The 13675-nt window shown below is 39.4% G+C and overlaps 1 protein-coding gene across 4 annotated transcripts in view; it reads right to left on the bottom strand.

The window, feature by feature from the left end:
- The window catches only part of GATA3 (GATA binding protein 3), a 48823-nt gene extending 37031 nt beyond the window's left edge, over positions 1-11792 (bottom strand). For all 4 annotated transcript variants that reach the window (XM_069956202.1, XM_069956201.1, XM_069956199.1 and 1 more), the window contains exons 1-2: positions 11679-11792; positions 9560-9631 (exon numbers count right to left, since the gene is read on the bottom strand). In XM_069956202.1, the coding sequence (XP_069812303.1) occupies positions 9560-9570 (11 nt within the window). In that variant the 5' untranslated portion in view covers positions 9571-9631; positions 11679-11792. The remainder of the gene's footprint in view (positions 1-9559; positions 9632-11678) is intronic.
- Between the last annotated feature and the right edge of the window lie 1883 nt (positions 11793-13675).

Genomic DNA, 13675 nt, shown 5'->3' on the forward strand with positions numbered 1-13675 from the left:
TAGGGGAGGAGTCAAATATTGGCGCAGTACTTTAATCCATAATGCTATGAGGTCCTGTCCATATTTTGCTGTAGTTGTTCTGTATTCGTAGTACTTGGATGGTGAGTCCCGTAGTAATGCATAATAATATAACAGCATCTCAGTAATATTCTTACATCTATCTATCTTCTATCTATCTATCTATCTATCTATCTATCTATCTATCATCTATCAATCTATCTATCTATCTATCTATCTATCTATCTCCTATCTATCTATCTATCTATCTATCTATCTATCTATCATCTATCAATCTATCTATCTATCTATCTCCTATCTATCTATCTATCTATCTATCTATCTATCTATTATCTATCTATCTATCTCCTATCTATCATCTATCTATCTTACATGCATTCATTTCACATAGATTTTTTTTCTATTTTATATCTACCTATTTATTTCATATTTATTAATCTATCGTCTATCAATTTAAAATCAATCAATCTATATCTATCTATCTATCTATCTATCTCATAGTCAATAATTTCACATCTACTTATCTGTTTCATATCTAGTTCCATCTGTCCATCTATTTGTCATTTATAAATTTCATATCTATCTAATTATCTTATATCCATTAATTTTACATCTATTTTTTGTTTTATCTATTTATGTTTCACATCTATGTATCTACTTACATATCCTTATGTCTATCTACTTCTATCCAATTATCAATTTCATATGTATCAATCATCTATCTATCTATCTATCTCCTATCTATCTATCTATCTATCTATCTCCTATCTATCTATCTATCTATCTATCTATCTATCTATCTATCTATCTCTCTCGCTCTATCTATCTATCTATCTCCTATCTATCTATCTATCTATCTATCTATCTATCTATCTCCTATCTATCTATCTATCTATCTATCTATCTTTTATCTATCTATCTATCTTCTATCTATCTATCTATCTATCTATCTATCTATCTATCTATCTATCTCCTATCTATCATCTATCTATCTATCTATCTATCTCCTATCTATCTATCTATCTATCTATCTATCTATCTCCTATCTATCATCTATCTATCTCCTATCTATCTATCTATCTATCTATCTATCTATCTATCTATCTATCTATCTATCTATCTATCTTCTATCTTCTATCTATCTATCTATCTATCTATCTATCTATCTTCTATCTCCTATCTATCTATCTATCTATCATCTATCTATCTATCTATCTATCTATCAATCATCAATCAATCAATCAATCAATCAATCATCTATCTATATATCTATCTATCTATCTATCTACTATTTTCTATCAATCAAACAATTATCTATCTATCTATCTATCATCTATTTATCTTTCTATCTATCTCCTACCTATGACCGATCGACCGATCAATCAATCAATCAATCAATCAATCAATTATCTATTTATATATCTATCTACTATTATCTATCTATCTCCTATCTATCTATCTATCTATCTATCTATCTATCTATCTATCTATCTCCTATCTATCTATCTCCTATCTATCTATCTCCTATCTATCTATCTATCTATCTATCTATCTATCTATCTATCTATCTATCTCCTATTTATCTATCTATCAATCAGTTATCTATCTATCTAAAACCAAAAAAACCAAAAGTCCGCTGTGTTCATTTTTGGGATGTGAATACATTTTCCACGTTTTTTTTACTATCCGAGTGCCACTGCTTTTTTTTGGATTATCTATCTATCTATCTATCTATCTATCTATCTATCTATCTATCTATCTATCTGTCTAGCTATCTTTCTGTCTGTCTGTCTATAATCTATTTCATATATCCTTATCTAGTTCATCTGTCTACCCGTTTCTATTGCATACCAATCTCTATAGAATTAGATACACCAATAGATATGATGTTAACACATTTTTATATTCTTTTATTGTTGTTGTTGTTGTTTTCATGCTCTTTGTCTTACTGCTTTAGGTGCAGAGCTCAGCCTTGTGGCATCCAGCACAGTGTAACAATAGGACAATGTTAGTATGGGAGGTGACAGGATGATAAGATGTATGAGTGGCAGCAGCTCGGAGGTCACCTATGTGGGCACAGTGGCAGCAGGGCAGTGTATGTATGGGAAGTAGGAGATGTTTAATAAATCAGTGTAATGGATCAGTATGGGGCTCGGTGCTGACGTGGGGGGCACATCTCTCACTTTCTAATGTAGCTCTCTGTGTAGTGAAATGTAATCTGAGCTGAACAATTCTATCTTTAGAAAACAAATTCAATTAAGGTGATAAATTAAAGATAATGGGTCTGCAAACGAGTCCATAGAGCGAATGCAAGTAGTCCAGACACAGGCCATTGTACCCTGGTGCCAAGATGAAGGTGGCAAGATAAGTGCCAAGCCTTGCGGGGTGATGGAGAGTTTAAGCCATAGATCTCCATTATGTGGAGTGAGACATAGATAATGGCAGAAAACCCAAACATGGTGCAGATGTAATGAGACTGAAAGAGAATTCCCATCATCCTGATAGTAGATTTTATATATAGGTGTATGTCATCATGCCCCATCATTGTCCAATCTAAGAGCAGCAATGCAGCCTATACACCTATCCACCTGCCCTTCACATGGTCCATACAATGTTTTACCAATATACCCCCCCCCCTCCAAGCAGCTCTTCTAGGACTATAACATCTGCAATGGGAGGAGTCTGGCTCTTCTTCCTACATTCCATTATCCATACAGCATATACCTTATCTGCACCTTACCTATCATTTATAGTCAGATAGATATATATAAAAAGGGGCACAGACCACGCTGATACTTTTGTTGTCCTCCTTGTGTCATTGTGTAGAGGACATATGAATGTTGTGCTCCATTCTGTGTCATTCATAAAGCTGAGAGAGGCGACCCTTCCATCCTCATCCCTTCCACCCTCATCCCTTCCCATCCTCATCCCATCCTCATCCCTTCCATCCTCATTCCTTCCCATCCCTTCCCATCCTCATCCCTTCCCATCCTCATCCCTTCCCATCCTCATCCCTTCCATCCTCATCCTCATCCCATCCCATCCATCCTCATTCCTTCCCATCCTCATCCCATCCTCATCCCTTCCCATCCTCATCCCTTCCCATCATCATCCCTTCCCATCCTCATCCCTTCCATCCTCACCCCTCCCCATCCCCATTCCTTCCCATCCTCATCCCTTCCATCCTTACCCCTTCCCATCCATACCCCTTCCCATCCCTTCCCATCCCATCCCTTCCATCCTCATCCCTTCCCATCCTCATCCCATCCTCATCCCTTCCCATCCTCATCCCATCCTCATCCCTTCCATCCTCATCCCTTCCCATCCTCATCCCTTCCCATCCTCATCCCTTCCCATCCTCATCCCTTCCCATCCTCATCCCTTCCCATCCTCACCCCTTCCCATCCCCATCTCTTCTCATCCTCAACCCTTCCCATCCTCATCCCTTCTCATCCTCATCCCTTCCATCCTCACCCCTTCCCATCCCCATCTCTTTTCATCCTCAACCCTTCCTATCCTCATCCCTTCCCATCCTCATCCCTTCCATCCTCACCCCTTCCCATCCCCATCCCTTCCCATCCCCATCCCTTCCCATCCCTTCCCATCCCCATCCCTTCCCATCCTCATCCCTTCCCATCCTAATCCCTTCCCCATCCCTTCCCATCCTAATCCCTTCCCTTCCCATCATAATCCCATCCTAATCCCTTCCCTTCCCATCCCTTCCCATCCTAATCCCTTCCCTTCCCAATCTCTTCCCCATCCCCATCCCTTCCCATCCCTAACCCTTCCCATCCTCATCCCTTCCCATCCTCATCCCTTCCCATCCCTTCCCATCCTCATCCCTTCCCATCTTAATCCCTTCCCTTCCCAATCCCTTCCCCATCCCCATCCCCATCCCTTCCCATCCCTAACCCTTCCCATCCTCATCCCTTCCCATCCTCATCCCTTCCCATCCCCATCCCAACCTCATCCCTTCCCATCCTAATCCCTTCCCTTCCCATCCCATCCCTTCCCATCCCTAACCCTTCCCATCCTCATCCCTTCCCATCCCCATCCCTTCCCATCCTCATCCCTTCCCATCCCCATCCCTTCCCATCCTCATCCCTTCCCATCCTAATCCCTTCCCTTCCCATCCTATCCCTTCCCATCCTCATCCCTTCCCATCCCCATCCCTTCCCATCCTCATCCCTTCCCATCCTCATCCCTTCCCATCCTAATCCCTTCCCTTCCCATCCCCATCCCTTCCCATCCCTAATCCTTCCCATCCTCATCCCTTCCCATCCTCATCCCTTCCCATCCTAATCCCTTCCCTTCCCATCCTATCCCTTCCCATCCTCATCCCTTCCCATCCCCATCCCTTCCCATCCTCATCCCTTCCCATCCTCATCCCTTCCCATCCTAATCCCTTCCCTTCCCATCCCCATCCCTTCCCATCCCTAATCCTTCCCATCCTCATCCCTTCCCATCCCCATCCCTTCCCATCCTCATCCCTTCCCATCCTAATCCCTTCCCTTCCCATCCCCATCCCTTCCCATCCCTAATCCTTCCCATCCTCATCCCTTCCCATCCCCATCCCTTCCCATCCCAATCCCTTCCTATCCTCATCCCTTCCCATCCTCATGGCTCTAAATAACACGTCTGCTCCCATTTTGCACATTTATATCAATTACTGTTAGTGCAGAGAGTGTGGTGCAGCGGGTGTGTGATGAAATCTTGCAGTGTGGATGGATATATAATAATAATAATAAGAAGAAGGAGAATGAGTAGATGGGAGCGGTGATTCTTCCTTGCCTATACTATAGCATCCTCCTCCTCCTCCTCCTCCTCTTCTCCCTGCACTGACTTTCTCCTCCAGTATTAGGCGAGGTGGAGAATTATAAATGACTGGCTCCTTATCTGCGCTGCTCACATAACCAGGATCACAGGAGCTGATTAAGGAAGAAGTCACAGGCAACGTCGGATTCATAATGATTTGGAATAATGAATTCTTATCTGTGCTTTCCAGATTATCAGCCTTTCAGCTCCCAATGTTTTGTTACATGGGATAATTTATTGCATCTAATACATCACAATGAATCTGATGCTGGCAGACTGATGGCCAATGCTGTAAAATATATACGGGGGACGAGAGAGCCAGGGAGGGGGCTTATTTTTATCTGGGGCAGGGCTGGGCAGGGCTGGGCTGCTGGGTATGGCAGGGCTGCTGGGTAATTAGTGTGTCACTTTCAGCCTGAAATTAACAAGATCCACCCCAAAAATTCTGCTCCATCTGCACATAGTGACGATTCCCCTCATCAGGGCATTAGTTATCATATCTGCACATATCGTTAGATTGCTGTCCACTAACAGATTTAAGAAGAGCAATTCTCCCCTTTGCCTGCCAAATCGATTAAACTGCGACTAAGCTCTCCTCAAATACCTGTAATTCTAAGTATACTGTAATACATAGCCAGGCATGGATTGGGGGCTCCTATACATGCTACATATTCACCGGTTCACAATGACACTGGCTATCTGAGGTCATCTATTGTGTAAGAGGGATATATCTGTATGTAACACACACGCACGCACTATAAATGCATGTAACACACACACACAAATATATATGTATGTAATACACTCAATCACACAAATATATCTGTATGTAACACACACACACACACAAGTATATATGTATGTAATACACTCAATCACACAAATATATCTGTATGTAACACACACACACACACAAGTATATATGTATGTAATACACTCAAACACACAAATATATCTGTATGTAACACACACACACACACAAGTATATATGTATGTAATACACTCAAACACACAAATATATCTGTATGTAACACACACGCACGCACTATAAATGCATGTAACACACACACACACACACACAAATATATATATGTATGTAATACACTCAAACAGACAAATATATCTGTATGTAACACACACGCACACACACACACACACAAATATATATATGTATGTAATAAACTCAAACACACAAATATATCTGTATGTAACACACACGCACACACACACACACACACACACAAATATATTTGTATGTAATACACTCAAACACATAAATATATCTGTATGTAACACACACAATATGTTTTATGTATGTAACACACACACACACACACACACACTATATATATATATATATATATATATATATGTGTGTGTGTGTGTGTGTATGTAATGCACACACAATATATATATATATATGTAATACACACACAATATATTTTTATGTAATACACACTATATATATATATATATATATACACATATATGTAATAGACACACGATACATTTTTATGTAATACACACGCAATATATATATTTATGTAATAGACCCACACACAATACATTTTTATGTAATACACACACACACACACTATTATATATATATGTAACACACACAAAATATATATGTATGTAACACACACACACACACACACACACTATTATATATATGTAACACACACAAAATATATATGTATGTAACACACACACACACACACACTATTATATATATGTAACACACACAAAATATATATGTATGTAACACACACACACACACACACACACACTATTATATATATGTAACACACACAAAATATATATGTATGTAACACACACACACACACACACTATTATATATATGTAACACACAAAATATATATGTATGTAACACACACACACACACTATTATATATATGTAACACACAAAATATATATGTATGTAACACACACACACACACACACACACACACTATTATATATATGTAACACACACAAAATATATATGTATGTAACACACACACACACACACACACACTCTATTATATATATGTAACACACACAAAATATATATATGTAACACACACACACACACTATTATATATATGTAACACACACAAAATATATATGTATGTAACACACACACACACACACTATTATATATATGTAACACACACAATATATATATGTATGTAACACACACACACACACTATTATATATATGTAACACACACAAACTATATATGTATGTAACACACACACACACACACACACACGAGCCTTTGGACAGTGGTTGGGGCACATACAATGCGAATGTAAATGGACTCCAGGGGATAAAATGTCCTTTCTATTACTGAGCAGACGAGGAGAGATTAGTATTTGTGTCCAGTGAGTAATTGGATCTCTTGATGGGTTTTAGGGGAACGGTTCTGGAGACAGGAGAGGGAGGCTCAGCTCCTCCTTGCCGGGGCCTGACACTCTATCATTAGGTGAAATGCACTTTTCTTTCAATAAACTTCAGATTCAGGACTTTTTAGCTTTGGTCTGATTATCTAGATCTAGTTCCATTTACATGCAGGTTTGTCTTTCCAGTGGCTCTAGCCCAGACATGAGAGTGTGGATGGAATATTGCTGCTTATCAACAAAGGCTTGTGTATTCCATGGAATGGCTGACACCATTAGCAGGCTCCATATTCCTACAAGCTACCACTGGAATCCATGTCAGTAACACCAGGATATATACCTAGCTTCTAATGATAGAAAATCCTAGGAAGCCCTATGTATATGACTGCCAGTCCAGGTTATGATCATATAGGAAGGCTGATGCAGAGACTGGAGCAGTTGCCACAGCCAGAGCTTCAGCTCCGCACTTCTGCCTGCTGCCTCCTGTGCCAGGGAACATTTGCATAGTATTTGCAGCTGTAATTAGCAGATCTGCATCTCCAGACCCCCTTTGTTTAGCAGCCATTTTCTATATCATTGATGTCACTTTTCATCTATAATGTGACATTCCCCTTATGTAGTTCTTTCATAATATCTTATCGCTGGTCAAGATGGAAAAAGGAGGGGGGGGGGGGGGGGGGGTAAAGACCTCAATGCTTTTACACTAGCAGCGCTATTGGGAGGGGTGCAAGGGTTCCCATCACACAGCTCAAATACAAGCACATTACAAGCCACTATTTAACTATTTACTATTATTATTACTACTACTATTAATACTACTACTACGATTATTAGTCTGTCATTCCTAAAAAGATATGGCTAAATAGACTGATATAATACAAAGGAATATATATATATATATATATATATATATATATATATATATATATATATATATATAGTATATTTATATTAATAGACATACACTAATTATTGCTATATCATGATAGATAGATAGATAGATAGATAGATAGACAGACAGACAGATAGATAGATAGATAGATAGATAGATAGATAGGAGATAGATAGACAGATAGGATATATATATAGATAAATTATAGATATATAGATAGATAGATAGATAGATAGATAGGAGATAGATAGATAGGATATATATAGATAGATAATAGATAGGACATAGATAGATAGATAGATAGATAGATAGATAGATAGATATGAGATAGATATAGATATAGATAGATAGATAGATAGATAGATAGGACATAGGAGATACATAGATAGATAGATAGAAAGATAGATAGAAAGATAGGAGATAGAGATAGATAGATAGATAGATAGATAGATAGATAGATAGAGAGAGAGAGATATAGGAGATAAATAGATGATAGATAGATAGATAGATAGAGAGAGATAAATAGATAGATAGATAGAGAGAGAGAGAGAGAGAGAGAGAGAGAGATAGGAGATAAATAGATGATAGATAGATAGAAGATAGATAGATAGATAGATAGAAGATAGATAGATAGATAATAGATAGATAGATAGATAGATAGATAGATAGATAGATAGATAATAGATAGATAGATAGATAACGACACAGCCGCCTCCTTGTATTTGCAGTCACTATTGTTAGATAGAGTAGATGGCAGATAAATGGATAGGTATGTAGATAGATACATTTCGAAATGAGCAGATAGATCTATAGATTTATGGAGAGATAGATAGGAGATAGATAGATAACGAAATAAGCAGATACACAGATCCATAGATAGATTAAGCTAAATAGACATATATAATGCATATGAGATAGATGGATGGATAGATAGATAGATAGATAGATAGATAGATAGATAGATCTAGGTAGATAGATAGGAGATAGATAGATCTAGATAGATAGATAGATAGATAGATAGATAGATGGAGATAGATAGATAGATAGATATAAATAGATATAGATAGATAGATAGATAGATAGAGATAGATAGATATAAATAGATAGATAGATAGAAGATAGATAGATAGATAGATTGATTGATAGATAGATAGATAGATGATAGATAGATAGATAGATAGATAGATAGATAGAAGATATATAGATAGATAATAGATAGATAGATAGATAGATAATAGATAGATAGATAGATAGATAGATAGATAGATAGGAGATAGATATATAGATATATAGATAGATAGATAGATATAGAGAGATAGATGATAGATAGGAGATAGATAGATAGATAGATAGATAGATAGAAACCTACTAAAAGAAATATCATATATCAGATATGTTTCACAAATATATCTTAATGTACACATAATATACGTTAATAACATTACAACGCGTTACATAAACGTCTTCTTTGGACAGTCACTCGGTCGTTGTTATGGACGATTTCTAGAGAAAATGGGGAATATAATAATCCATTAGATAAATATGTATACTCCCGTACATAGTTCAATTAACCTTAGTTGAGTATAGTAACACAAAAAATACGAGGGTAGTACAAGGATTTCACTTTTCCCATATTTAGATGGGTATTATCCTACTTAATGAATGGCTGTTAAAAAAAGCAGAGAGGTTACAATGTAACAAAAGAAAGATTGAATTTTGCAGCAATCTCTGGAACAAATAGCTAACATTTAGAGTTTACACCCTGGCTGGAGACTTGCTGGCGCTCCAAGGACTCCTGAGCTGAGCTAAAATGTCCAGAAAGCCTTTGGAGAGAGCAAGTTTGCAGCTATCAAGTTCTCCTGATCTCCTCCTTTCATAGGGCTTCAGTTTCAGGCTGGACTTGTCCTGTGTCTGCTCTACTGCTGCGAACTTCTAAATGAGTGTCAAAGAGGCAACTATCAAATAGCACAGGGGTCAAGGCAATTTGGTTAACTCTTCTCCTGGAGCTGGAGGAGAGGTGAAGCTGACAAAGGAAGAGGAGTTTCTTGAGAAGTTAGTGTTAAACAAGTGGAGGAGACCTGAGGAAGCCCACCCCAGGTTAATATGGGTAGAAGTTGGATGTTGATGCTAATGAGATGTAGCAAAGGAAAAATGGTTTGAACTCTGAAATGTGTTCCCTATTAGTGAGAGGCGGCAGTGATGACAGGAGCCATCTCTGCTGTGAGTGTGCAGGGCACAAGCAGGAACCTCTGAGCCTTGTGGTGGGATGGCTAATAATATAGCACCACTGATGGCAGCTATATTATATAGCACAGCTAAACTTCACTGACAACTGCTTCTCCAGTACTCATCTATTACTGGAAGGCTGTCCTTAACACAGTCAGTCATTTGGTGGTGGTCAGTTCATCCATCATATATGCTTACACATATCCCTCCTCATTGTATAGGGCAGGGTTCATCCCACATAGCTGCTGCCCTATGCTGCATTCGGGTAGTGATCGGGCACAACCAAGCTGGATGGCAACCATAGGTCTGGCGCCATATGCCATCTAAGGGCCCTATTACACCAACAGATGTCTGACAGATTTTGCAGCCAAAGCCAGGAACAGACTATAAACAGAGAACAGGTCATAAAGACTGAGATTTCTCCTCTTTTCCAATCCATTCCTGGCTTTGGCTGAAAAAATCTGTCAGATATCTGTTAGTGTAATAGGGCCTTAAGCCTATTGGGCCCAGGATGGAGAACCAGGTGCCCTGCTTCCAGCTTTGCTACCAGCTTTACCATCTGGGGTGGCTTCAGATCGCTGTATGTGTATGTACCTTATGTATGTATGTATGTATGTATGTATGTACCTTACCATCCAGTCCAGGAGTAGGTACATAGACGTGTGCCCTTCCCCTTTAGCACTACTTTTGACCAGGGGCTCTATCTGGTATGCACCTTTGACTTGAATAGGGATGAGTTGTAATAGCACCCACTGTCCATGGACCAGAGTGGAGTATACAGAATGAGTTACATACAAAAACGTAAACCACCTTATAGCTGACCCAGTAAAGGGGCAAGTATATGAGAAAATGATGTCATGTTGTATACCAATATATAACACACTGCATATACAGCAATAGGCTCCAGCTGCCATTGGGGCAGATGTATGAAGCCTGGTGAAGCAGCTGCCTTGTGGATTCTTCCAGCTGCAGAGAATAAGATTTAGAAATGTGGCAGAAGTTGGTGCCAGCAAGCAGCACATAAATACCTGCTTTTTATAATGCAATTCCATGGCAAAACTGACATGCTTAGAATAGTAAATGTCCCTTATAGTGCTTCACTACATGCTGTATACACATTCTGTCCTTGGAGTGGGGGCAGGAATAATACAGAGGGGTATGCTGCATGCAATGAATACACTACAAACCCACTCATAGTCTTGCAAGGTTATAAGGTGATAGTTTCTGTAGGAAAGGAGAATGTCCAGATCTATTAGAAGAATCCTACTAATTTGATCACTTTCTAGCAAAGGTTTCGCTAAACAAACTGGAGAGAAATTCTAACCTGAAGAAGTGTAATTTCTGGGCTGATTTTGATTGACGTGCTGTCCCTGGGATCATGTTTTAATCCCTTCTTCACTCAAGCCTTTTCATAACTCATTTCTCTCTGCTAGATGGGGACTCCGATGGTTGCTATGGTGATGGTGATAGCACTAAGCCATTTCCCTCTCTGCAAGGAGACCATTATTCTGCATGCATAGGCCATTTCCAACAAAGGTCGACACAAAGTCATCCACAACACAGCACGCCTTTCACTAACTTTCCCTCCTCTACAAGACCAGGTTCCAAATGTGCCTTATTGGTCCTGTTTCCAGGTGTCAGAAGTGAGCTTCAGGTCACATTGGGCAACATAAGCCTCAGAGATTTATTTTGGGTAGCTACTATGAAGGCGCTGTGCAGTGAATGTATGTGCATTGCATTTATCTCAAAACTATATATATATATATATATATATATATATATATATATATATATATATATATTAAACACAATGGGGAAGATTTAGTAATCCTGTCCAGACAGCCTGTGTAAACTTAAGGCTGTGTTAGACGGCCTGACACTTCTAGATGGGCACTTGTTTACAGAGCCTATGATGCTGCATTTACACGGAACAATTATCGTTCAAATTTTCGCAATAACCATCCCATTTGAGCGATAATCGCTCCGTGTAAACACAGCAAACGATCAAGCGACGAGCGAGAAATCGTTCACTTTGATCTTTTAAGGCCTAGTTTACACATATCCGGCGATCCGGCAGCGTTTCCCTCCGGTGCAGGAGAGAAGCACTGGAGCGAAACGCATCTCTGAACTGATCCCATTGTTTTCAATGGGACAGTTCGGATGATCCGTTCTACAACTGATGCCACCGGACCGACCGTATGGGAGAACACAGCATGCAGCGTTATGAAGTACGGCCTGCTAAGCTATCCGGCACCGCATCCACTAAAGTCTATGGATGCCGTGTGCAGACGCATGCATTATGCATCCTCCGGCTTTTGCCTTCGGTGCTCCATAGAGAAGTCCCTGTCCCTCCCCACCCCCAGTGACTCTGGCTGTGCAACAGAGTGGGGGGCAGCCCCCAGCTCCTCTGTACAGGTGCAGCACTATAGGACATGGGTAGGGAACCTTGAATCTCCAGGGATATCCAGGCATGATGGGAGTTATAGTATTACAACAGCTGGAGAGCCAAGGTTCCCTACCCCTGCTATAGGAGATGTCCCCATGTAATGCTGCCCAAGGTAGAGGGCTCTGGTGTCCTGCTGCCGCTCTTTATAGATCGCCCCCTGTATTGCCGTGGGAAAAAACTGATGAATTAAACGTATGGACACTGATACAACTGATAGAAACTGATAGTTTTTTTCTGAAAAACGGATAGAAAACCTGATGACAACCGATGCCTTTTTGGCATCAGTTGTGGTCAATATCTACAAAATATATGTAAACTAGGCCTAACATGTTCTCAAATCATCATTCGTCGTTCACAAAAAATTCGCATATCGCTTCAATTAAACAGTCTTTCAAAGATTCACCCTATGTGAAAGATGGGCTTAAGCGATCTTAAAAACAATCGCAATAACGATTTTTCTTACGAATTTCCTAACTATTTATTCATCTAAACAAATGTATCTATCAGAAGTGGCTCAGGATGTAGGATAAGGATAATGGTACCAAGTAATTCCTAGTGACGTGATCAGAAACCACCATGAAACAGTACCTGTAGTACTGCCTGGTTGTGCAACTCAAATGGCGATTTACAAGCCGCTGTGACCATGACCAACAGTCTAAAAAAATCCATCGTACTTTATTTGCACATTTACAGTAGTGGCAAGGCTGCAACATGCGAATACAGCTTTACACACATAGCATGAAAACCATGGCAGGCAAAGCAAATAATATTGATTATCTTGTTACAATGGCACCTGCCAGGGGGTGGTATATATGGCAGCAGGTGAACAGACAGTACAGACAGGGGTACTCCAACATCGGGTAAAAAAAGTACAC

The sequence above is a fragment of the Dendropsophus ebraccatus genome, chromosome 1 (genome assembly GCF_027789765.1).
Source record: "Dendropsophus ebraccatus isolate aDenEbr1 chromosome 1, aDenEbr1.pat, whole genome shotgun sequence".
NCBI lineage: Eukaryota > Metazoa > Chordata > Amphibia > Anura > Hylidae > Dendropsophus > Dendropsophus ebraccatus.